The 25,584-nt window shown below is 64.0% G+C and overlaps 1 protein-coding gene across 1 annotated transcript in view; it reads left to right on the top strand.

Moving 5' to 3' along the window:
- LOC123345813 (ras/Rap GTPase-activating protein SynGAP-like) overlaps window positions 1–22,600 on the top strand; it is a 52,335-nt gene extending 29,735 nt beyond the window's left edge. Inside the window, 16 exon segments of the mRNA XM_044982869.1 lie at window positions 1,633–1,786; window positions 2,125–2,223; window positions 5,239–5,253; window positions 5,256–5,795; window positions 5,946–6,090; window positions 6,516–6,660; window positions 7,441–7,677; window positions 8,054–8,255; window positions 8,510–8,688; window positions 8,877–8,918; window positions 9,645–10,512; window positions 10,800–10,973; window positions 11,162–11,373; window positions 11,863–11,950; window positions 17,145–17,155; window positions 20,546–22,600. Coding sequence (XP_044838804.1) covers window positions 1,633–1,786; window positions 2,125–2,223; window positions 5,239–5,253; window positions 5,256–5,795; window positions 5,946–6,090; window positions 6,516–6,660; window positions 7,441–7,677; window positions 8,054–8,255; window positions 8,510–8,688; window positions 8,877–8,918; window positions 9,645–10,512; window positions 10,800–10,973; window positions 11,162–11,373; window positions 11,863–11,950; window positions 17,145–17,155; window positions 20,546–20,588 — 3,154 coding nt within the window. The 3' untranslated portion in view covers window positions 20,589–22,600.
- The last annotated feature ends 2,984 nt before the right edge of the window (window positions 22,601–25,584 follow it).

Genomic DNA, 25,584 nt, shown 5'->3' with positions numbered 1-25,584 from the left:
AGTTGCCTCCCCTCTGGCCCTCCCCCAGTGTCCTCAGCAGCCCCTCAACTCTGCTTGGGCTCCCCATTCACATCCCCTGCCCCCTCCCCAGCCTGGGCTTCCTCCTTTCCTATGTCTCTGGCTCTTCTCCCCTCAGCCTGGGCTTCCCCCTCCTTGTATTCCCTGCCTGCCCCCCAGGCTCCCCCAGTTCAAACTGGGTTTCCCCCCTTTCCTGTTCCCCGTCTGGGTTCCCCCGCGCCTGCTCCAGGGCTCCCCTCCACGGGCCCCTGCTCTGCCTGGCACCCCAGGCCCACTGCCGACACATCCCTGCCTGGCCGGGTGAGTATTTTTAGCGGCGCCCGCCCCCACTCTGCTCCAGTGACGGCAGAGCCGAGCCCAGCCGAGCTCTGAGTCGCTGCCTCCCGGAGACGCAGGGGCCTCTCTGCTTACGCAGCCCAGTCGCTAAAAATAACCTGCTGGGGGCGGCCACTCACCTGCACCAGCTGGGGGGTGCCTTGTGTGTCCTCGCCAGCATGGGGCATCCTCAGGGAACTGAGAGCCAGGACTCCTGGGTTCTATCCCTGGCTTGGGGGATTGGGGGGTCTAGTGAGTTTAGGGGGCTGGAAACCAGAACTCTTCGGTTCTATCTCTGGCTTGGAGGATCGGGGGTGGGGGGGTTGGGGTCTAGTGGGTTGGGAACCAGGACTCCTGGTTTCTGTCTCTAGCTTGGAGGATTCGGGGGGTTGGGGGGTCTAGTGGGTTGGGGGGGCTGGGAGCCAGGGCTCCTGGGTTCCATCCCCAGCTCAGGGAGGGCTGTGGGGTTTAGCAGGTTGAGGTGGGGGGGGTTCTAGCCCCAGCTGGGACGGGGGAGAGGTTGACATCTAGTGGGTTTGTGGCAGGGTTTGGGAGCCAGGATGCCTGAGTTCTATACCCAGCTTGAGGAGGGGCATGGGGTCTAGTGGATTTTGGGGCAGGGACTGGAAGCTCCTGTGTTCTATCTTTAGCTTTTGCCAGAGACCAGAGTGATTTTGCGGAGGGGAAGGGGGGGGTTAAATCCCTTTCCCCTCTGTGTCTGTTTCCTGCTCTGTAACAGGGGGGTTATGGTGCTGCCCTTGTTCTAATGTGGCTTGGTGTCTATGAAAATGCTATGTGATTTACCTGTGGGTTGCAGCCTCCCAGGGTGACCCCCAGGGACCCTGCGTGGGGCCCTCCTCCCCACTCAGTTAATTTGTGTTTGTCTCTGACTCTTTCTCTCTTTCTCTCTCTCTCGTTCTGCGGTCCAGACCCCCCGGCAGTGCAGAATTGTCTATAGGGGCCCCTCCCATGGCCAGCCGCTGAATCCCCCAGGTACCCCCCGTCCCGGGCACCAGCTGTCTGTGTGGTCTCACCAGTGCCATGGCCACAGCTAGGGCATGTTCTGCACACACCCGGGAGGCTGTAGGACCCCATGCCCCCATAGCTTGGCTGCCCACACGCCCCCCTCAGCGGCTCCAGAGCCCATGTCTCAGTTGTCTCCCCCTCCCTCTCCCCGTCCCATGCTTGTGTCATGGCACCAGATTCACTGTGTTTGATCCTGCTGCACTGGACTCACTCCAATGACACGAGACACAGGGCCCACAAGCCCCCCGTCTCACCAGCTCCCCTCCCCCGCAGAGCCCGCCTCATGCAGAGCTTCAAGGAGTCGCACTCCCACGAGTCCCTGCTGAGCCCCAGCAGCGCGGCTGAGGCCCTGGAGCTCAACCTGGATGAGGACTCCATCATCAAACCCGTGCACAGCAGCATCCTGGGCCAGGAGTTTTGCTTCGAGGTATGGCAGCCCAGCCCGGGGCGCTAGCACCTGCAAGGGAGCAGGGCCCAGGGGCTGGGAGCCAGGACTCCTGGGTTCTGTCCCTGGCTCTGGGAGGGGAGTGGGATCCAGTGGGTTAGAGCAGGGGGGCTGGGAGCCTTGACACCTGGGTTCTATCCCAGCTCTTGAAGGGGAGTGGGGTCTGGTGGGTGGGTTAGAGCAGCGGTCTGGGAGCCAGGACTCCTGGGTTCTGTCCCCAGCACTGGAAGGGGAAGGAGACGTATGGCTGGGCACCCCTGTCAGGGTGTATGGAAGTACATGTGGCCCTGCTCAGCTGCTCCTCATTCTCTCTTCCTCAGGTCACCACTGCGTCCGGCACCAAGTGCTTTGCTTGCCGCTCAGCCGCAGAGCGCGACAAGTGGATCGAGAACCTGCAGCGAGCCGTGAAACCCAACAAGGTGCTGTAGCGGAGGGAAGCTGGGGGGCAGGGGAGCCCCAGGGGACAGAAGTGGATACTGGCTGACAGGAGAGCTAAAGGGCAGGAGGCTGGGTCCAGCCCCCCACAGCTGTGCACACATGTCCCTCTCTCCCCACATGTTCGCCTGCTGCCCTACTCCTCAGGAGTTGTGTCCCCCTGCCAGGAGCTACTGTTACAGCCTCAATTTACCGCAGAGCACACGCAGTTCCCCACAGCACCAACCCACCTGCCTGGGTCCCATAGCACTGACCCACACACCCCACAGCACCGACCCCTGACTGGGTCCCACAGCACCGACGCACACACCCCATCGCACCAACCCACCTGCCTGGGTCCCATAGCACTGACCCACACACCCCATAGCACCGACCCCTGACTGGGTCCCACAGCACCGACCCACACACCCCATCGCACCAACCCACCTGCCTGGGTCCCATAGCACTGACCCACACACCCCATCGCACCGACCCACCTGCCTGGGTCCCATAGCACCAACCCACACACCCCATCGCACCAACCCACCTGCCTGGCTCCCATAGCACTGACCCACACACCCCATAGCACCGACCCCTGACTGGGTCCCACAGCACCGACGCACACACCCCATCGCACCAACCCACCTGCCTGGGTCCCATAGCACTGACCCACACACCCCACAGCACCGACCCCTGACTGGGTCCCACAGCACCGACCCACACACCCCATCGCACCAACCCACCTGCCTGGGTCCCATAGCACTGACCCACACACCCCATAGCACCGACCCCTGACTGGGTCCCACAGCACCGACGCACACACCCCATCGCACCAACCCACCTGCCTGGGTCCCATAGCACTGACCCACACACCCCATAGCACCGACCCACCTGCCTGGGTCCCATAGCACCGACGCACACACCCCATCGCACCAACCCACCTGCCTGGGTCCCATAGCACTGACCCACACACCCCATAGCACCAACCCACCTGCCTAGGTCCCATAGCACCAACCCACACACCCCATAGCACCGACCCACACACTCCATCGCACCAACCCACCTGCCTGGGTCCCATAGCACCAACCCATACACCCCATAGCACCGACCCACACACCGCATCGCACCAACCCACCTGCCTGGCTCCCATAGCACTGACCCACACACCCCATAGCACCGACCCCTGACTGGGTCCCACAGCACCGACGCACACACCCCATCGCACCAACCCACCTGCCTGGGTCCCATAGCACTGACCCACACACCCCATAGCACCGACCCCTGACTGGGTCCCACAGCACCGACACACACACCCCATCGCACCAACCCACCTGCCTGGGTCCCATAGCACTGACCCACACACCCCATAGCACCGACCCCTGACTGGGTCCCACAGCACCGACGCACACACCCCATAGCACCAACCCACACACCCCATCGCATCAACCCACCTGCCTGGGTCCCATAGCACCAACCCACACACCCCATAGCACCGACCCACACACTCCATCGCACCAACCCACCTGCCTGGGTCCCATAGCACTGACCCACACACCCCATAGCACCGACCCCTGCCTGCATCCCATAGCACCAACCCACACACCCCATAGCACCAACCCACCTGCCTGGCTCCCATAGCACTGACCCACACACCCCATAGCACCAACCCCTGCCTGGGTCTCATAGCACTGACCCACACACCCCATAGCACCGACCCCTGACTGGGTCCCACAGCACTTACGCACACACTCCATCGCACCAACCCACCTGCCTGGGTCCCATAGCACTGACCCACACACCCCATAGCACCGACCCCTGCCTGCGTCCCATAGCATCAACCCACACACCCCATAGCACCAACCCACCTGCCTGGCTCCCATAGCACCGACCCACACACCCCATAGCACCAACCCCTGCCTGCGTCCCATAGCATCGACCCATACACCCCATAGCACCAACCCACCTGCCTGGGTCCCATAGCACTGACCCACACACCCCATAGCACCGACCCCTGACTGGGTCCCACAGCACCGACGCACACACCCCATCGCACCAACCCACCTGCCTGGGTCCCATAGCACTGACCCACACACCCCATAGCACCGACCCCTGCCTGCGTCCCATAGCATCAACCCACACACCCCATAGCACCAACCCACCTGCCTGGCTCCCATAGCACCGACCCACACACCCCATAGCACCAACCCCTGCCTGCGTCCCATAGCATCGACCCATACACCCCATAGCACCAACCCACCTGCCTGGGTCCCATAGCACTGACCCACACACCCCATAGTACCGACCCCTGCCTGCGTCCCATAGCACCGACCCACACACCCCATAGCACCAAGCCACCTGCCTGGCTCCCATAGCACCGACCCCTGCCTGGGTCCCATAGCACCAACCCACACATCCCATAGCACAGACCCCAGCCTACATCTTCATCCCCCTGCCTGCGCCCCATAACCCTGACCCACCTGCCTGTCCCCATTCCTACACCCCATAGCACCAACCCCTACCTACATCCTCATCCCCCTAACTTGCCTGCACCCGATCTCCCTGTGCTCCATAGCACTGACCCCCATCTAACCCCCTGTGCCCCCTAGGGTAACAGCCAGCACCCCCCCATCTAACCCCCTGTGCCCCCTAGGGTAACAGCCAGCCTCCCTGCCCCATCTAACCTCCTGTGCCCCCCAGGATAACAGCCAGCACCCCCCCATCTAACCCCCTGTGCCCCCTAGGGTAACAGCCAGCCTCCCTACCCCATCTAACCTCCTGTGTCCCCCAGGATAACAGGCAGCCTCCTCACCCCATCTAACCCCCCATGCCTCCCAGGATAACAGCCAGCACCCCCGCCACATCTAAGCCTCTGTGCCTCCTCAAGATAACAGCCAGCCCCCCAACCCATCTAACCCCCTGTGCCCCCCAGGGTAACAGCCAGCACCCCCCCATCTAACCCCCTGTGTCCCCCAGGATAACAGGCATCCCCCTCACCCCATCTAACCCCCTGTGCCCCCCAGGATAACAGCCGGCGGTGGTGGACAATGTGCTGAAGCTGTGGATCATTGAGGCACGGGAGCTGCCACCCAAGAAGCGCTATTACTGCGAGCTGTGCCTCGACGACATGCTCTACGCCCGCACCACCAGCAAGATGCGCACGGACAATGTCTTCTGGGGCGAGCACTTCGAGTTCAACAACCTGCCAGCCGTGCGCACCATCCGCCTGCACATCTACAAGGACACGGACAAGAAGCGCAAGAAGGACAAGAGCAACTACGTGGGCATGGTCAGCATCCCCATCGCCAGCGTCACCGGGCGCCACTTCGCCGAGCAGTGGTACCCGCTCAGCCAGCCCAGCACCAGCAAGAGCAAGGCCAGCTGCCCTGCTGTGCGCGTCAAGAGCCGCTTCCAGACCATGAGCATCCTCCCCATGGAGCTGTACAAAGAGTTTGCTGAGTATGTGACCAACAACTACCGCATGCTGTGTGCCGTGCTGGAGCCGGTCCTGAGCGTCAAGAGCAAGGAGGAAGTGGCCTGCGCGCTGGTGCACATCCTGCAGAGCACTGGCAAAGCCAAGGTACCGGGAGAGTGGGAGGGACGGTGGCAGAGTTGGAGGACAAAGTGCCCTCTGAATTGTCTACCTCTCAGGTCCTTCTGGGCACGGGGTGGGCAGGTTTGGGGAGTTGGGTCCCCTCGCTCACGCCCCCGCCCGGCCTAACCCCTGCAGGATTTCCTCTCGGACATGGCCATGACGGAAGTTGATCGGTTCATGGACCGGGAGCACTTGATATTTCGGGAGAACACCCTGGCCACGAAAGCCATAGAGGAGTATCTGAAACTCATTGGCCAGAAATACCTCAAGGACGCCATTGGTGAGTGAGAGAGGGGGAGGGGTTTGCTTACCTTCGTGGGTGTGGGTGCGGAGTCTGGGTCCTGTGCGTGTGAAGGGGGGCATGTGCCCTGCTCCTTGGGAGGCATGTGGGTCTGTGCACCGTGCCTGAGGGATCTGTATGCCCAGAGGGTGGGATCTGGGGTTTAGGGGTGTTAGCCCTGTACCCAGCCTGGCGATGGGGTGTGATCCCCAACCGAACAGCTGGTCCTGGCACTGGGATACACCTGAGTTGGCATCTCATTCCATCTGGTCTCTGGAGAGGCTGGTGGAGCACCCCCTCCCCAGCTTCAGTTCCCTGACGGATAGGACGGAGTGTGCAGGGTGGTAGGAGCTGGATCCTGGGGCTGTGTCCAGCCTGGCACCCCTATCCCTGCCCCACTAGCTCTCTGCCCTCTATTCCTGCAGGTGAGTTCATCCGGGCGCTCTACGAGTCAGAGGAGAACTGTGAGGTTGACCCCATGAAATGCTCCTCATCCACCCTGCCTGACCACCAGGCCAACCTGCGTATGTGCTGTGAGCTGGCGCTCTGCAAGGTCGTCAATTCGCACTGGTGGGTGCCAGCTGGCAGAGGGATGGTGGTATGTCCAGGGGCAGGGAGTGAGCAGGTGCTGTGCAGGGTTAGCAGTGCAATTGTGCAGCACAGTGTGGGGGGATTTGAGGGAACGGGTGGAGGCAGGAGGTGGAGGGCCAGGGGAGGGAGGAGGTGGTGAGGGCACTGAGAGTTCAGGCAGAAGCTGAGGAAGGTGTGTGCCCTATGGCGAGGTGTATGGGGGACTCCGGAGCTCACCGATGTCCCTGCCACCCCTGCACTCTGTTCCCATGGGAGCTGACGGCCATCGGTGCCCTGGGGCGGGGGGGGGGTCAGGGGGTGGGTGTGGGTCATTGATGACCCCTCTGCCCTCCCCACAGTGTGTTCCCGCAGGAGCTGAAGGTGGTCTGTGCCCTGTGGGGAGCACATGGGCTCGGCGGGGGGGGGGGCATGGGCTCTGGGGGCATATGGTCTCAGGAGGCCTGGGGGGTCACTGATGGCCCTTCACCCTCCCCACAGTGTGTTCCCGCAGGAGCTGAAGGTGGTCTGTGCCCTGTGGGGAGCACATGGGCTCGGGAGGGGGGGAGGGGCATGGGCTCTGGGGGCATATGGTCTCAGGAGGCCTGGGGGGTCACTGATGGCCCTTCACCCTCCCCACAGTGTGTTCCCGCAGGAGCTGAAGGTGGTCTGTGCCCTGTGGGGAGCACATGGGCTCGGGAGGGGGGGAGGGGCATGGGCTCTGGGGGCATATGGTCTCAGGAGGCCTGGGGGGTCACTGATGGCCCTTCACCCTCCCCACAGTGTGTTCCCGCGGGAGCTGAAGGAGGTGTTTGCCTCGTGGCGTCTGCGCTGCGCTGAGAGGGGCCGCGAGGACATCGCTGACCGGCTGATCAGTGCCTCGCTCTTCTTGCGCTTCCTGTGCCCGGCGGTCATGTCGCCCAGCCTCTTTGGGCTCATGCAGGAGTACCCAGACGAGCAGACGTCCCGCACGCTGACCCTCATCGCCAAAGTCATCCAGAACCTGGCCAACTTCAGCAAGTGAGAGATGCACCATGGACCAGGGCATCAGCGTGGGACATCACGGGTGTGGGGAATTTTTTTGGGGGAGGGGCAACTTAGGGTTCTACACCCTGCTGACTCAAGCCCCCCCACCCTTGGCAGGTTTCAGCCACACAGAGAAGTATGTGTCATTCAGAGATGAGTTCCAGGAGGGTTCTGCGCATTGTATGGGGCTGTATGTAGGGGGTGCTGTACTCCATGGACCCCTCTGCCTGCTGGCAGGGTCAGCAGCAAGGAGTACATGACATTCGTGAATGAGTTCCTGGGTGGGAGTGGGCCAGCATGGGAGGGGGCCTGGGTGTTGTATGGGGGGATTCTGTACCCCACTAACCCACCACCCTCAACCCCACACCAGGTTCGGCAGCAAGGAGGAGTACATGGCATTCATGAACGAGTTCCTGGAGCTGGAGTGGGCCAGCATGCAGCAGTTCCTCTATGAGATCTCAAACCTCGACACCCTGACCAACAGCAGCAGCTTTGAGGGCTACATTGACCTGGGCCGCGAGCTCTCCACACTGCATGCTCTGCTCTGGGAGGTCATGCCCCAGCTCAGCAAGGTACAGAGACCTCGGACATGGGGCTAGGAGCCACGACTCCTGGGTTCCTTCCCAGCTCTTGGAGGGGAGTGGGGGATGAAAGCCAGAACTCCTGGATTCTCTCCCAGCTCTGGGAGGGGAGTGGGGACTAGTGGGGTAGAGCAGGGGGGGCTGGGAGCCAGGACGCTTGGGTTCTCTCCTGGCTCTAGGAGGACAGCCGGGATCCCCAGGTCTCATGCTAACCCCCTCCCCTGTCTTTCTGCCCCTGGCCCCAGGAAGCCCTGATCAAGCTAGGCCCCCTGCCTCGGCTGCTCAATGACATCAGCGTCGCCCTCAGGAACCCGCATATCCAGCGGCAGCCAAGTCACCAAGGGGAGCGGCTGCAAACTAAGCCCATCATCCTGCGGGGGCCATCCTCTGACATGCAGCCCTACATGATGCGTGACCTCAACAGGTGAGTGAGTCTGGGGCTGGGGGCTGGAGGGAAGTGGGAGACAGCAGGGCACTGGATAGGGCTGCAAACCCAATTCACTGCGGGGGCGACCAGGGAGCATCTCCCTTTGCCCCCCTCCCCCCTTTCCCATGTAGGATCCTGTCCAGGTCTCCCCCCAACACTAACTGCTGCCTCTGCTCCCCCTGCAGCTCCGTCGATCTGCAGCCCTACATGGTGCGGGGCCTCAACAGGTGAGTCCTGGCACGGTCCCCACACTGGCCCCATACCGTCCGGTACACCCCCTGCCGCCCCACCCACCCTTCCTGATGGGGAGCAACACCACCATTCCCCTTCCTTGCCCTGCACCGGTCCCAGGGGGACACAGGGAGTGAGCACTGCCCTGTTCCAAGTAGCTCTGTGTGAGGCCTGGGCAGCACCAGGCTGGGCCCATTTCCTCCTCTGGGGGATCCTGTGGAGTCTGTGTGCAGGAGGCTCATTTTTGGGGAGCTGCAGGGGGACTAGGAAGGGATGGTCACACATCATGGTCTACTCAGAGACTCCCCCATCCCTTATCCCCCAGGGGCCATGGGCTGGGGCTGTTCTACCCCCCTTCTGTCCTCCCCCCGCCCCCTGTCTGCTCCCCGACTCCCCCATCGACCCTGGGCTGGGGCTGTTCTACCCCCTGTCTGTCCTCCCCCCGCCCCCTGGCTGCTCCCCGACTCCCCATCCCCCAGGGGCCATGGACTGGGACTGTTCTCCCCCCCACAAGTCTGTCCTCCCCCGCCCCCCCGGGCTGCTCCCCATCCCCCAGGAGCCCTGGGCTGGGGCTGCTCTTCCCCCCGTCTGCCCCCCACCAGGCTGTTCCAACTCCCCATCCCCCAGGAGCCCTGGGCTGGGGCTGCTCACTGCTCCCTTCTCCCCATCCCCGCTGGAGCATTGGCCCTAGTGCTGACCACTTGGCCTTTCTGCCCCCACAGCTCCATGGACATGACCCGGTTGCCTTCGCCCACCAAGGAGAAGGGCTCCAAGGACATGTTCTTTGTGACGCGACCCCCGCTGGCCCGCTCCTCGCCTGCCTACTGCACCAGCAGCTCCGACATCACGGAGCCCGACCAGAAGATGCTGAGCGTCAACAAGAGCGTCTCGATGCTGGACCTGCAGGACAGCCGCATGAACAGCGTCTCCAACCTGCAGAGTGTGGGCGACATGCTCAACAGTAGCCAGGCCTCCATCACCGCGGCCATGGGACTGCGGCCCAGTCGCCTCTCGCAGGGCAGTGGCTCCAGCATCGCGGCTGGCCTGCGGCTCAGCCACATGGGAGTCACCACTGATGGGGCTGCAGCCCAGCAGCTTAGGGTGCCCCTCTCCTTCCAGAACCCCCTCTTCCACATGGCCTCAGACGGGCCCTCAGCCGCACCCTCGCACCGGCCGTCTGAGGGCAACCCCGACACCTTTGCCCCCTTCCACGGCTACAGCAAAAGCGAGGATCTGTCCGCCAGTAAGCACATCATCCACAGCCACAGCTACAGTGACGAGTTCACCCGCCAGGGCTCCGAGTTCACCAAGCGCCAGCTCTCGCTGCAGGAGAACCTGCAGAACATGCTCTCCCCCCCACAGATCACCATCGGGCCCCAGCCCCAGCGAGCCCCGCCCCAGCCGCAGCCCCAGGTCCCACTTCAGCGCGGAAAGTCTCAGCAGCTGACGGTCAGCGCGGCCCAGAAACCCCGGCCCTCCAGTGGCAACCTGCTGCAGTCACCTGAGCCCACCTACGGGCCAGCCCGTGCCCGCCAGCAGTCGGTCACCAAGGAGACGCCCTCTGCACTCAAGCCAACCATTACCAAGCAGGTGTGGGGAGGGCAGGAAGGGAGGCAAGGGGTGTGGGGTGTGGGGAGGGGTGTCAGTGAGTGGGGAGATGGGGCAGAGTGGACAGGTGGGGAGTGGTACAAAGGGGGACAGTGAGGAGGCTCAGGGGTCAGTCCTCAGGAGTGGAGCGTCAGTACTGCTCAGGGTGGGTAGCTGACCTTCAGGTAGGGGTGGTGGTCTGTCTTCCAGGGGCCCCAACAGGGCGGTGGGGGGAGTCTCTGGGGCAGGGAGGGGCTCTCATTCCATGCTCACTAACTCTCCCCCCACAGCCATCGCACACGCCTTCCACGCTGAACCCGGTCATGCCGGCCTCTGAGCGCACCGTGGCCTGGGTTTCCAACATGCCACACCTGTCAGCCGACATTGAGAGCTCCCACATCGAGCGCGAGGAGTACAAGCTGAAGGAGTACTCCAAATCCATGGATGAGAGCCGGCTGGACCGGGTAAGAGAACCCAGGAGGCCTGACTCACAGCAACCACCCCTGCTTTAACCCACTAGACCCCACTCCTCTCCTCATGCCAAGGATAGAACGCAGGAGTCCTGGCCCCCAGTCCTTCACAGTGGGGAGGCACGAGCCCCTGCCTCGAGGCAGAAGTGCCCTCATGGCCATCACATTGCCTCTCCCTCCAGGTGAAGGAATATGAGGAGGAGATCCACTCACTGAAAGAGCGGCTGCACATGTCGAACCGCAAGCTGGAGGAGTACGAGCGGCGCCTGATGTCACAAGAGGAGCAGACCAGCAAGATCCTGATGCAGTACCAGCAACGGCTGGAGCAGAGTGAGAAGCGGCTGCGCCTGCAGCAGGTGGAGAAGGACTCACAGATCAAGAGCATCATCGGCAGGTGAGGGGCGGATCGGAGTGGTGGGGCCTTATGGTAGGGTCACTGGGTCCTGGGCATGTGCGGGGAAAGTGGGGGCCACGGGGTCCCTGGCACATGTTGGGGAAGATGGGAGGTCACAGGGTCCCTGGCACACATGGGGGGGAGGCTCATGGCAGAGGCACAGGATCCCTGGCATGTGTGGGGAGATGGGGGTCACAGGGTCCCTGATACATGGCTATGAGGGGGTCATGAGGTCCCCAGCACACACAGGAGCTGGGGTGGGGGGTCATAGGAGGATCCCCTCAGAGATCCTGAACTCAGGGCAGGGAGGGAACAGTGCCTCTAGGAGCTGCCTCCCATCACATCCCCCCAGGTACCTGCCGTGGCCTCTGCCCCCCCCCCAGGGACCTGCTCCATCTGCCCCCTACCCCACTGGGTGTTAGCTGTCAGGGACCCTTGGCCTCCCCCCGCGGGAGCCCGGATTGACTCCAGTGAAGCCTGTCCCTGCAGGTTGATGCTGGTGGAGGAGGAGCTGCGCAGGGATCACTCGGCCGCCCACGACGTCTCCGAACCCCGGAAACGCCTGCTCGACGCTCAGGTGGAAATTACAATGTCATTTTTCTTTTCCGTGTCTCCATTTCCCATCCCATCTCGTCTGCTGTCTGTGCCACGGGCAGGGCTAGTGCTGGGGGAAACCGATGGATGGACCCGGAGCAGGGCTAGTGCTGGGGGAAACCGATGGATGGACCCGGAGCAGGGCTAGTGCTGCGGGAAACCAATGGATGGACCTGGAGCAGGGCTAGTGCTGGGGGAAACCGATGGATGGACCCAGAGCAGGGCTAGTGCTGGGGGAAACCGATGGATGGACCCGGAGCAGGGCTAGTGCTGGGGGAAACCGATGGATGGACCCGGAGCAGGGCTAGTGCTGCGGGAAACCGATGGATGGACCCGGAGCAGGGCTAGTGCTGGGGGAAACCGATGGATGGACCCAGAGCAGGGCTAGTGCTGGGGGAAACCAATGGATGGACCCGGAGCAGGGCTAGTGCTAGGGAGACAGCCCGATGGATGGACCCGGAGCAGAGCTAGTGCTGGGGGAAACCGATGGATGGACCCAGAGCAGGGCTAGTGCTGGGGGAAACTGATGGATGGACCCGGTGCAGGGCTAGTGCTGGAGGAAACTGATGGATGGATGGACCAGGAGCAGGGCTAGTGCTGGGGGAAACCGATGGATGGACCCAGAGCAGGGCTAGTGCTGGAGGAAACTGATGGATGGACCCGGTGCAGGGCTAGTGCTGGAGGAAACTGATGGATGAATGGACCAGGAGCAGGGCTAGTGCTGGGGGAAACCGATGGATGGACCCGGTGCAGGGCTAGTGCTGGGGGAAACCAATGGATGGACCCGGAGCAGGGCTAGTGCTAGGGAGACAGCCCGATGGATGGACCCAGAGCAGGACTAGTGCTGGGGGAAACCGATGGATGGACCCGGAGCAGGGCTAGTGCTGCGGGAAACCAATGGATGGACCCGGAGCAGGGCTAGTGCTGAGGGAAACCGATGGATGGACCCAGAGCAGGGCTAGTGCTGGGGGAAACCAATGGATGGTCCCGGAGCAGGGCTAGTGCTAGGGAGACAGCCCGATGGATGGACCCAGAGCAGGGCTAGTGCTGGGGAGACAGCCCGATGGATGGACCCAGAGCAGGGCTAGTGCTGCGGGAAACCAATGGATGGACCCGAAGCAGGGCTAGTGCTGGGGGAAACCGATGGATGGACCGGGAGCAGGGCTAGTGCTGGGGGAAACCGATGGATGGACCGGGAGTAGGGCTAGTGCTGGAGGAAACTGATGGATGGATGGATGGATGGACCAGGAGCAGGGCTAGTGCTGCGGGAAACCAATGGATGGACCCGAAGCAGGGCTAGTGCTGGGGGAAACTGATGGATGGACCTGGAGCAGGGCTAGTGCTGGGGGAAACCGATGGATGGACCGGGAGCAGGGCTAGTGCTGGGGGAAACTGATGGATGGACCCGGTGCAGGGCTAGTGCTGGAGGAAACTGATGGATGGATGGACCCAGAGCAGGGCTAGTGCTGGGGGAAACTGATGGATGGACCCGGTGCAGGGCTAGTGCTGGAGGAAACTGATGGATGAATGGACCAGGAGCAGGGCTAGTGCTGGGGGAAACCGATGGATGGACCCGGTGCAGGGCTAGTGCTGGGGGAAACTGATGGATGGACCAGGAGCAGGGCTAGTGCTGGGGAGACAGCCCGATGGATGGACCCGGAGCAGGTCTAGTGCTGGGGAGACAGCCCGATGGATGGACCAGGAGCAGGGCTAGTGACAGCCTGATGGATGGAAGAGTAGGGGGCAGGACTGGGAGAGGTGGATGGAGAAATGAGGGTTAGAGTTGGAGGACACAGACATACTGACCGCCACAGCATTAGGACCAGGAAGGAGGAAGGCCTAGGGCTGGGAGAGGATGACAAATGATTGGACGGGGAGGGCTAGCACTGTGTTAGCCCTAGACGACGTTCCTGCCTCTTGGGGACGTAGGATCAGGGTGCTCACAGGGTGAGGGGGCCAGTGCACCCTTACAGTACTCTCAGAGCAGGCCTGGGATTCAGTGCCTCCTCCAGGGGATAGAGACAGGCGGCTCCAGGCCCCAGCACTCCAAGCGCGTACTTGGGGCGGCATGCCGCGGGGGGCGCTCTGCCGGTCGCCAGGAGGGCGGCAGGCGGCTCCAGTGGACCTCCTGCAGGCGTGCCTGCGGATGCTCCACCGAAGCCGCGGGACCAGCGGACCCTTCGCAGGCACGTCTGTGGGAGGTCCACCAGAGCCGTGGGACTGGCGACCGGCAGAGCGCCCCCCGTGGCATGCCTCCGTGCTTGGGGCGGCGATATGGCTAGAGCCACCCCTGGATAGAGGTGAAGAGGGGCCCTGGGCAGTGGGGACTTCTTGGGTCCATGGGGTTTAGGATGAGGAGATGCCATCTGGACACCATGAGAAATAGCTCCCCTCCCCATCCCTCCCTCCCTGACTTTTGAGCAACTCCACAATAAAACTCTCTATTCCCCAATCATCCCCTCACACAACCCCTACACATTCCCCCATGAAACCCAACAATCCCTCATATAGCTCCCCCAAAATCACCCGATCTGACACCATAATGCCCCCAATAATCCCCCTCCCACATTTCCCCCAATAAACTCACAGTCCCCAGAGTGGTTCCATCACCTCCTGATACTCAAGCTCTGAGAGCTTACATGGGCCTTGCAGCCTGGGCAGCAAGGGACATGGGACAGGTAAGAATAGCCTCCAAAGCTAGGTGTTGTGTTCGGAGTCCTGGGAGGCCGTGGGGCCTGGCTCAGGGGCCTAGTGAGACCTGTGCAGGGATAGGGGCCCAAGGAGGCCCTGGGGCCTGGCTCAGGGGCTAGTGAGACCTGTGCAAGGATAGGAGCCCGGCTCAGGGGCAGGGCCGCCCAGAGAATTCCGGGGGCCCGGGGTCTTCGGCGGCGGGGGGCCCCCGCTCAGGGGCGGCTCTAGACCCCAGCGCGCCAAGCAGGCGCGTGGGGCGGCCCTTTCCCTGGGGGGCGGCATTTGGCTCCGGTTGAGCTCCCGCAGGCATGCCTGCGGCAGGTCGACCGGAGCCCGGGACTAGCGGACCTGCATGACTGCGGCGGGTGCCGTGTTCCCGCGGCTCCGGTTGACCTGCCGCAGTCATGCCTGCGGGAGGTCCAGCCGAGCCGCGGGACGAGCGCCCCCCTCCGCAGTCATGCCTGCGGCAGGTCCACTCGTCCCGGGCACTCCGGTGGACCTGCCGCAGGCATGCCTGCGGGAGCTCAACCGGAGCCGCGGGAAGAGGGGAAACACTCCGGGGGCCCCGGAACACACTCCTGGGGGCCCCTGCGGGACGCGGGGCCTGGGGCAAATTGCCCCTCTTGCCCCCCCCCTGGGCGGCTCTGCTCAGGGGGCTATAAAGCCTGTGCAGCGACTGGGGCCCAAAGAAGCCGTGGAGCACAGCTCAGGGGCTAGTGAGGCCTGTGCAGGGATTGGGGCCCGAGGAGGCCGTGGGGCCTGGCTCAGGGGCTAGTGAGGCCTGTGCAAGGATTGGAGCCCGAGGAGGCCGTGGGGCCTGGCTCAGGGGCTAGTGAGGCCTGTGCAAGGATTGGGGCCCGAGGAGGCCGTGGGGCCTGGCTCAGGGGGGCTAGTGAGGCCTGTGCAGGGATTGGGGCCCGAGGAGGCCGTGGGGCCTGGCTCAGGGGCTAGTGAGGCCTGTGCAAGGATTGGGGGCCGTGGGGCCTGGCTCAGGGGCTAGTGAGGCCTGTGCAAGGATTGGGGCCCGAGGAGGCCGTGGGGCCTGGCTCAGGGGGGCTAGTGAGGCCTGTGCAGGGATTGGGGCCCGAGGAGGCCGTGGGGCCTGGCTCAGGGGCTAGTGAGGCCTGTGCAGGGATTGGGGCCCGAGGAGGCCGTGGGGCCTGGCTCAGGGGCTAGTGAGGCCTGTGCAGGGATTGGGGCCCGAGGAGGCCGTGGGGCCTGGCTCAGGGGCTAGTGAGGCCTGTGCAGGGATTGGGGCCTGAGGAGGCCTTGGGGCCTGGCTCAGGGGCTAGTGAGGCCTGTGCAGGGATTAGGGCTCGAGGAGGCTGTGGAGCCTGGCTCAAGGCCTAGTGAGGCCTGTGCAGGGATTGGGGCCCGAGGAAGCCGTGGGGCCTGGCTCAGGGGCTAGTGAGGCCTGTGCAGGGATTAGGGCTCGAGGAGGCTGTGGAGCCCGGCTCAAGGCCTAGTGAGGCCTGTGCAGTGATTGGGGTCCGAGGAGGCCGTGGGGCCTGGCTCAGGGGCTAGTGAGGCCTGTGCAAGGATTGGAGCCCGAGGAGGCCGTGGGGCCTGGCTCAGGGGGGCTAGTGAGGCCTGTGCAGGGATTGGGGCCCGAGGAGGCCTTGGGGCCTGGCTCAGGGGCTAGTGAGGCCTGTGCAGGGATTGGGGCCTGAGGAGGCCGTGGGGCCTGGCTCAGGGGCTAGTGACGCCTGTCCAGGGATTGGGGCCTGAGGAGGCCTTGGGGCCTGGCTCAGGGGCTAGTGAGGCCTGTGCAGGGATTAGGGCTCGAGGAGGCTGTGGAGCCCGGCTCAAGGCCTAGTGAGGTGTGTGCAGTGATTGGGGTCCGAGGAGGCCGTGGGGTCCAGCTTGAGGTTAGGATTTCCACCTGTCTGATTGTCCCTTGTTTGAGGTGGCTGTCCTGGGAAGTCGAGAGACCAATCGGTGATATGCTAAGGGACATGATGCTTTCCTAAAAGGTCTTTTAAAATAAAGCGGGGTTCCTTATTTTCCCCATGCTTTCCTCTTATTTGCACCCTGCCAAGGTGGTCACCATATAGGTATTAGTGTCTGGATATGGGGCTGGGTGCCCTGGGGTCAGTGTACAGATACTGGGTGGTGTGTGTGTGTGTGAGGATTTTGAGGTAGCTATGTAGCTCTAGCAGCTGTTCACCTGGCTGTCCCAGCATGAGCCAGTGGCAGGAATGTCTCCCCCCTTCCCTGGCCGTCCCCATGTGCCCCAGAGCTGGGTCAAGTTGGCCCTGGATCTGTGGGTGCAGCGAGGGGTCAGGGAGAGGGCTTCAATCATGATTTTTCCAGGCCCCTTCCCCCTGCTGCCCCCAGCACTTCCCAGCCCTCTCCCATCCTGGGTCTGTGGACCCCTCCTGTTTTCTGGGGAGACGATGGAGTCAGCGATGGGGTGATCTGTGCTCCCACCGGGGGGCACCAGTGCCGGGGCCCTGACCCGTCTGTTTCTCTCCTCTTCATCCTAGCTTTTCATCAGGTAACTCTCTCTGACTCTGCTTTTGTCACGTGGAGGGATCGGGGGGACTCTCGCCGTTCGGTAGCAGATCAGGTGGGTCCTTTCCTCTCCTCCCCCTCAACCCCCATCTGCACACGCACCCCCTCTCCTTCTGTGCATCACCCCTCCCTGTAGAGACTAGCAAACTACCTTCTCCTTCCCCATTAGGTTCAATTAACTCCGTTGTCTGGTTGGTTCTATCCCCCCTGCCCCGCCGAGGGTCCAGCCTCTCTCTCTCCAGTGGGCCCAGACCACTGAGTACTGGCATGGCTGGGGGCGATTGAACCTGGCACCGTGGAGCCTGGTCAGAACATTTCACAGACACTGTCTCTCTTGGGGGCAGCGCTGCGGGTGCTGCCTGTGCTGCTCAGCCCCAGGGCCTGCCTTCACCTTCCTGTTGCGGGCTTTTTCCAGGCCTTCCCATAAGCCTCTCGGTCTTGCTGGCTGCTTCCATCAACTCTGGGGAGCCGCTCCGCACCCCACAGGATTTGGGGGTCTCAGGCTAGAGCAGTTCCCCCATCATGGGGTGGCCAGTAGCTGAGAAGAGAACATCAGAACGCACCCTGTGGCAACCAAGTCTTTACTGGGTGGCTGCCTCCAGCCCCAGAGGGGAGAATTGCCTGGGTATTGCATCACAGTCTCCCCGGATCCTCGCTCCCTGTTGTGACACAGATGGGGTGGGGAAAGGTGCCAGTTGGATGTGGGCAATTTGGGCCAGTATTTCTCTGGTCTTTTCCATCCCAGTGCCCTCTGCTTGAGTGCTCCTCCCTGTGCTGCCTCTGGTGAGATCCCCTCACGCCTTCCACTGGCCACTAGCAGAGACAGGAGATGGGTCTAGATGAGCCCCTGTCTGATCTGCACCAGCCGACCCATGCTGGGATGCCGCACGAGGACCATTTAGTGGTACAGGACAGGACCCGAAGGAGAATCACGTGTGTCAGGAATAAACGTCACCTGTTAGCCTGTCCCCATCCTGTCTGCCTTCCTGCCCCCCTGCTCCCGGACTCGGGGCTCGTCTGATGCTGGCCTGGGGTGCGTTCCCACCAGAGTAGCCCATGAACCTCTCTTGGGGTAGTGGCAGCACTTCTGTTTCCTTGGAGCTGGGTTGGGAGTCACCAGGCAGCCTGTGCTGCCCCCACCAACACCTCATGAGTTCTCTGCAGTGCTGGGGGTGATCCCTTTCCCTTGTGCCCTCGCTTCACCCTGTCTTCAGCACAAAGCAGGTTCCTGTGGAGAGCTGCATTCCTCTGAGGGGGGCTGAGCCTCGGGGCCCAGGTCTTGCCCACATAAGCACCCTTCCCTTGAAAGACTGGGGGAGCAGTGCTGGGAGGGAGGCTGAGGGGGAATCAGAGCTGGGGTGGAGGCTGATTGGGGAGTTAAATTGGGGGAATGTTGGGGGAAACATCTCTCACCAGACAAGGGCAGTTAGTGTTTTGTTAGTGTCTGTGAGTGTCTTCCCCAGCACTAACCCCCCAGTTTCATACCCGTCTCGTTTCCACCTCCTGTCTTGTCTGTCTACGCCGCATCTCACTGGAACCTGTAACTCCTATTGAATTGGGGGGGGGCTGTGTTCACCTCCCAGGGGCAGAACCAGGGAGTCTGGGGCAGGGAGTGGGATCCTCGGGTCACAGCCCTGAGCCCACTTGCAGGGAATCTCTTTCCCACAGTCCTGATTTCAGGTGTTCTGGCTCCCCAGGGGCCGGGCTGCAGTGGGGGTGTCTGCGTCTCATGCGTGCGTTGTGAGGGGAGGGCATGTGCAGTGTAACATGGGGGTGGGTGTGTGTCTGTGTCCTGTGAGCACATATGTCGGGAGGCACAGGTCTCAGCAATGAGAGCACAGTCCACCGTCCAGAGGGGGGCGCCCCGGAATGCTCCCGGGTGGTGCCGGACGGCAGGCGTGAAAGGTTAGTGCCCGCGTAGGGAGGGCGTGCGTGGGAAAGTTGTTCTCGGTGGTGATGGTGTGGGGCTATGTGGAGGAGGGGATAGCATGGACAGACTGTGATTCCACCATATCCCCCAAGGCAGTGTGGGGGACAGACCCACAGCCCTGAGCTGGGCTCCCATGTCATGGACTCAGCAGCTGCCTTGGCCTCATTCACAGCCCCCTCAAACTCCATCCTGTGCCAACGGAAGGACTATAGGAACAATGGGAGCAAGAGGCTGTTCCCCACCTGGCCCCCATGGCAGTGGGGTCTCTCCCCCACTTGTCCCTAGCCTGAGTGGGCTGGGGCAGGTTTGCCGTGTCCCCAGTGACCTCCCTCTGAAATAGCGCTGGAGAAATGTGAGCCTGTAAACCGGCAGCATGCTGAGCAAGGGGTGTGTCCCCAAGATTGGGGTTACACAGCAGAAAGAGGCATGGTGAGGGGAAGCTTTACCCTTGATAGACTGGGATAAAAGTGCCTTGTACCCTTCTAGCTTATTCCCCTTCAGGAATGGCTGGCTGCTCGCAGCACCTTTTCATCACTGTATCCACACTACTAGCAGGGGTGTCTGGCTTTAACCCCTGCAGGACAGTAAAAGCGGGACACCATTCAGATGTAGAGAGCCTTTCATGAGAGCTGGGCTGCTGGTAGGCAAAGATTTTCCAGGGTATTTAGTGCCGGAAGATGCAGATAGGCACCTAGTAGGGTTTTAAAAAATTTCCAGACAGATTAGGTACCGAAGTCCGGTCTGTAAATCTGGCCAGAAGGGATGTGCTCAAGCTGGGAGAGGGAGCCTGCAGTATATCGGGGACTGGAACGCAGAGCTCCTGCATCCCAGGTGAGCACCCTACCCACCACTCTGGCATTCCTCCCTATGGTAAATTAATCTCAGGATAGCTCTGTCTGCCCTGGGATCCTAGTGGTACCCAGGTACTAGTAAGACATCACCACCCCTAACTTACAGCTTTTAAGAGTAGACCGGGCTAGCTAGGTCTGTGTTGACCAGGTGGTAGCTGGCTGGGCATAGGGTTTGTCCATCTGGGTGCTACGAGAAGTGAATTACAATGAGGATGTTAACATGTTTTCCAGTAGGAATCCTTTTTCTTTTGTCCCACTGTGTGTTTGGGGTGCACTGCTGGAATCCACTGTTAGCTAACACGCCCACCCCATGAGCTGACAGGCCAGAGAAAACTTGGGGCCATCCTCTCCTACTAAGAAAACAAGGAACAACCCCCCAGGAGAACCCCTACCGTTTCTGTGTTGGTGCCGGATGCTCCTGGCTCAGGTCGGCCCCATGGACCGAGCTATCTGGCTGGATGTAGGCACTGGGGAAGAGAGCTGGGGCAGGGGTTGCCATCTGGGTAGGTGTCTGGTGGGCGGGGCTGCAGATTGAGCGGCTGAGCCCCCGTAACGTTAATAAATAAGCCTTTGCTCTGTGTCTGTGTTGCAGGAGAGGCAGCTTTCCGCCGTGGGTACAGCAAACCCGCGTTTGAGCGGCGCTTTGGCCCAGCCATGGAACGGGATCCTGCCCGCCCAGCCACCGCCTCCGCCCCCGCGACTCCAGATCACGGAAAATGGAGAGTTCCGCAACACCGCTGCTGAGCACTAGCCACCGCCCCCGCGAGACGCGGCCCGGGGAAGATGGGGGGCACCCCCAGCCCGCAGCTCGGCGGGAGCAGCAGAGACCCTGGCAGGGACACAGTGCCCCTCCCAAGCAAATAAACCTGCACTGGGGGGGCACCCCCTTTGCCCCCTCCCCTTGCACCAGCGTCCCCCCCCCCCCCGGTTCCTGCCTCCTTGAACCAGCCTCCCCACACTGTCCTCGGGGACAGTTCAATGCTTTGAACTCAACTTCAGGGTGTTTTATAGCAGAACACAGATGACAATCTTACACCCCCTCCCATACACCTTCCCCTCTCCTCCCAGAGGGAGCAGGGCTGACACCTCCTCCGCCCCTCCATGGACCTCCGCTTCCCCCTGGAGGAAATTGGGACATTACCTCTTCGCCACTTCGAATTTCTCAGGAGTGGTCTCATCCTCCCCCTGGCAGCCATTTTATAGTATTGCCCTCTCCTTTCCTGGTGTGTGCCCATGGGAGAGGGGAGGGAGTAAACTCACCTCCAACCTGCCCCCAGGAGCCAGGGCGGGGGGCAGCTAGGGGGGCTGATTTTGGTTGGCCGTGTTCCTGGAGGTTTAATGAAAGTTGAGTCTTTAATTCCTGGAGACAATCCTGGAGGGTTGGCAACTGAGACTGGAGGCAGCTTGAGCCAAAGCTGTCCCCATTTCCCTTCATGTGCGGGTCTCTGCTTGGCTCCAGCTCCCCAGGACAGGGGCATTCCTCAGAGGGGGTAGAGGTTTCACTAACAGGGAAGGGCTCCCAGCTCTTTGTCCCAGTATTTCTCTCTCTCTCTCTCTCCCCCCCCGCCCTCCTCCAGCAACGGGATGTGGGTCAGGGTGGAAGGCTTGTGGAGTTGCAGGTACTCTCCCTGCCCCACCCATCACACGCTAGCCTCACCCCCAGCAAGGCAGGGCTGCCCCACACCATTGCCTTGGCCAAGGGAGAGACCACCCCCTCTTTCCTGCCTGGCCAGGGTCAGTGCTGGGGTTTGCCCCTCACCTCTGCCATTCCTACCTGGTGTCAGCACTGGGGGTCTCCCCGCAACTCCCACCTGGTGCCAGTGCTGGGATCCCATCACCCTCTCCCTGTGCTCTCTGCGCTCTCTATATGCAGATAAAGGGCTTTGCCTGCTCAGCCCCCCCTTCTCCCCCCCATGTGTCCTGCACCCACCCCAGTCTTTGGAAATGACAATTATCTAGACATTGATCGGGGGGGGGGGAGTTTCTGGGGGGGGGCATTGAGGGAGGGGCTCTTTCTTTCTTTCCTTCCTGTTCTCAGACCCCCCATCCCCCCAGTCTGGGGTTGGTGGGGGGGGAACAACCAACAAAATAATTAAGAAGCCATTTCTCTGCCCACCCGCCTGCGTGTGCAGGGCACCGGGGCAGGGGAGCGCCCTCCCCCCCCACACCAGAGCACGGAGAACTGGAGGGGACTCTTGTGGCTATTCACCGTCGTGCTATGGTCTGAGCTGCTGGGTGAATGTGTTCAGCGCAGTGATTGTACTGGGTGTTTCTTTGCTGTTTCTGTGTCTCTATTTCAGACTCTGGCGAGGACAAGACTCGCCATTAACCAGCCCTCCCCTGCCCCCTCCCCCACCTCAGTCCATATTTCTTTTGTAAGGACTCTCCCCTTCCTTCCCCCCTCCCCAACAGCGGCGACTCGGGCGGCGCCATGATATTTATACGTATTAATTATTATTATTATTATTATATAAAAGTTTGTACATATGTGAAATTTCCTCTCCCCTGCCCCGCCTCCCCCGGCCCATCCTGGCCGCATCGCCCCCAGGCTGGGAGCTGTAATTACCACCGGATTTGTACTGTACATAGACCTCTCCGGACCTCAGTCTCTGTACATAGCCCCCCACCCCGGGAAGAGAGTTCAGGTCACGAGCGCCCACCCCGACGCGGCGTCGGGCTCCCCGGGCGTCTCTCTCTCTCCGTTTTCTTTTATGTCAGTTTTATTTTTTCTCATTTTTTCTGGAGTGTGTGGTGCCAACGGAGAAACGTTTAATAAACAGCGATTGTTCTTTTACCCACCTTGCCTGGGGCCGCAGGGCATGGCCGGGGAGGGGGCAGGACACGGATATGGGGGGAGCTCCGGGGGGTCGCAGGGCACAGCCCAGGAGGGGAAGCTCGCGGAGAGCGCTGGGCACGGCCCGGGGGCAGGAGTTCCGGGAGGGGGCGCAGGGCACGGCCAGGGAGGTGACGCTCCGGGTGGGAGAGCGCAGGGCACCGACTGGGGGCAGGAGTTCCGGGGGGGGCCCAGGGCCCGGCCCGGGAGGGGACGCTCCGGGAGGGGGCCCGCAGGGCACAGCACGGGGGTCAGAAGTTCCGGGGCGGGAGCAGGGCACGCCCCAGGGGCAGGAGGGAGCAGGGCACGGCCCGGGAGGGGAAGCTCCGGGCGGGGAGGGCGCAGGGCACGGCCCGGGGGCAGGAGTTCTGGGGGGGGCGGGAGGGCGCAGGGCACGGCCCGGGAGGGGAAGCTCCGGGGGGGGGAAGGGGCGCAGGGCACGTCCCGGGGGCAGGAGTTCCGGGGGGGGCGCAGGGCACGGCCCGGGGCAGGAGTTCCGGGGGGGGCGCAGGGCACGGCCCAGGGGCAGGAGTTCCAGGGGGGCAGGAGGGCGCAGGGCACGGCCCGGGAGGGGAAGCTCCGGGGGGGGAGTGGCGCAGGGCACGTCCCGGGGGCAGGAGTTCCGGGGGGGGGGCGCAGGGCACGTCCCGGGGACAGGCGGTCCGGGGGGGGCGCAGGGCACGGCCCGGGGGCAGGAGTTCCGGGGGGGGCGCAGGGCACGGCCCGGGGGGGGAAGCTCGGGGGGGGGCGCAGGGCACGGCCCGGGGCAGGAGTTCCGGGGGGGGCGCAGGGCACGGCCCAGGGGCAGGAGTTCCGGGGGGGCAGGAAGGCGCAGGGCACGGCCCGGGAGGGGAAGCTCCGGGGGGGGGGGCGGGGATCAGGGCACGGCCCGGGGGGGGACGCTCCGGGGGGGGAGGGGCGCAGGGCACGTCCCGGGGGCAGGAGTTCCGGGGGGGGCGCAGGGCACGGCCCGGGGGGGGAAGCTCCGGTGCGGGGGGGCGCCGGGCACCGCCCCCGGGGGGGGCGGCGCCGGGGGGGAGGGGCGCAGGGCACGGCCCGGGGGCAGGAGTTCCGGGGGGGGGCGCAGGGCACGGCCCGGGGGCAGGAGTTCCGGGGGGGGCGCAGGGCACGGCCCGGGGGGGGAAGCGCGGGGGGGGGGCGCAGGGGACGGCCCGGGGCAGGAGTTCCGGGGGGGGCGCAGGGCACGGCCCAGGGGCAGGAGTTCCGGGGGGGCAGGAGGGCGCAGGGCACGGCCCGGGAGGGCAAGCTCCGGGGGGAGCGGGGCGCAGGGCACGGCCCGGGGGGGGGACGCTCCGGGGGGGGAGGGGCGCAGGGCACGTCCCGGGGGCAGGAGTTCCGGGGGGGGCGCAGGGCACGGCCCGGGGGGGGGAAGCTCCGCGGGGGGGGGCCGCAGGGCACGGCCCGGGGGGGAAAGCTCCGGGGGGGCGGGGCGCAGGGCACGGCCCGGGGGCAGGAGTTCCGGGGGGGGGCGCAGGGCACGGCCCGGGGGTCAGGAGTTCCGGGGGGGACGCAGGGCACGGCCCAGGGGCAGGAGGGTGCAGGTCACGGCCCGGGAGGGGAAGCTCCGGGGCGGGAGGGCGCAGGGCACGGCCCGGGGGGGGAAGCTCCGGGGGGGGAGGGGCGCAGGTCACGGCCCGGGGACAGGAGTTCCGGGGTGGGGGGAGCAGGGCACGGCCCGGGGGGGGAAGCTCCGGGGGGGGGCCGCAGGGCACGGCGCGGGGGGGGAAGCTCCGGGGGGGGAGGGCGCAGGGCACGGCCCGGGAGGGGAAGCTCCGCGGGGGGAGGGCGCAGGGCACGGCACGGGGGCAGGAGATCCGGGGTGGGGGCGCAGGTCACGGCCCGGGGGCCGGGGTTCCGGGGTGGGGGGAGCAGGGCACGGCCCGGGGGGGGAAGCTCCGGGGGGGGGCCCCAGGGCACGGCGCGGGGGGGGAAGCTCCGGGGTGGGGGGAGCAGGGCACGTCCGGGGGGGGGAAGCTCCGCGGGGGGAGGGGCGCAGGGCACGGCCCGGGGGCAGGAGTTCCGGGGGGGGGGCGCAGGTCACGGCCCGGGGGCAGGAGTTCCGGGGGGGGGGGAGCAGCGCACGGCCCGGGGGGGGGGAAGCTCCGGGGGGGGGCCGCAGGGCACGGCGCGGGGGGGGAAGCTCCGGGGGGGGAGGGCGCAGGGCACGGCCCGGGGGGGGAAGCTCCGGGGGGGGCGCAGGGCGCGGCCCGGGGGGGGGAAGCTCCGGGGGGGGGCCGCAGGGCACGGCGCGGGGGCAGGAGTTCCGGGGAGGGGGGGCGCCCGGCGCACTGTGGCGCCAGGGAAGGGGCAGAGCAGGTTTTCCCGGCCTGGCGCAGACCCCCGCTTGGATGGTCTCCTGGGCTGGGCCTGGGTCTCAGCATCGCCCCGACCAATCACAGAACGCTCCCCCTCCCCCGGCCAATCAGAGTGCGGGACGAGGGGGGAGCCCGACCACTAGCCAAACGCCGGTTTCTGTGATTGGCTGGAGGAAGATCAGGCGCCCACCAATCAGCGGCTCCGGCTCCCAGGGTGCGACGCTGGGTGGCCGATCGCTGGCCTGCGTTGGCCAGGGGCAGGGCGCATCTCGGGGTGAGCCGAGCGCTGGTTGGCAGAGGCGGCGCCCCAGGGTCAGCTCTTGGTTGGCCCGCGTGTGGCAGGGTTGGAGGTGGCTCGCGCTCGGGCAGCGTTTGGTTGGCCACGTGCTGGGGGGACTCGGGGTGGGTGGGTCTGGGGGGGAGGGGCCAGGCTCGCTTACGGTTGGGGGTGAATGTCCTTCC

Source organism: Mauremys mutica, chromosome 12, assembly GCF_020497125.1.
Source record: "Mauremys mutica isolate MM-2020 ecotype Southern chromosome 12, ASM2049712v1, whole genome shotgun sequence".
NCBI classification, from domain to species: domain Eukaryota; kingdom Metazoa; phylum Chordata; order Testudines; family Geoemydidae; genus Mauremys; species Mauremys mutica.
Note: the sequence above shows the minus strand (reverse complement) of the source record. Positions and strands in the feature narration are given on the sequence as shown.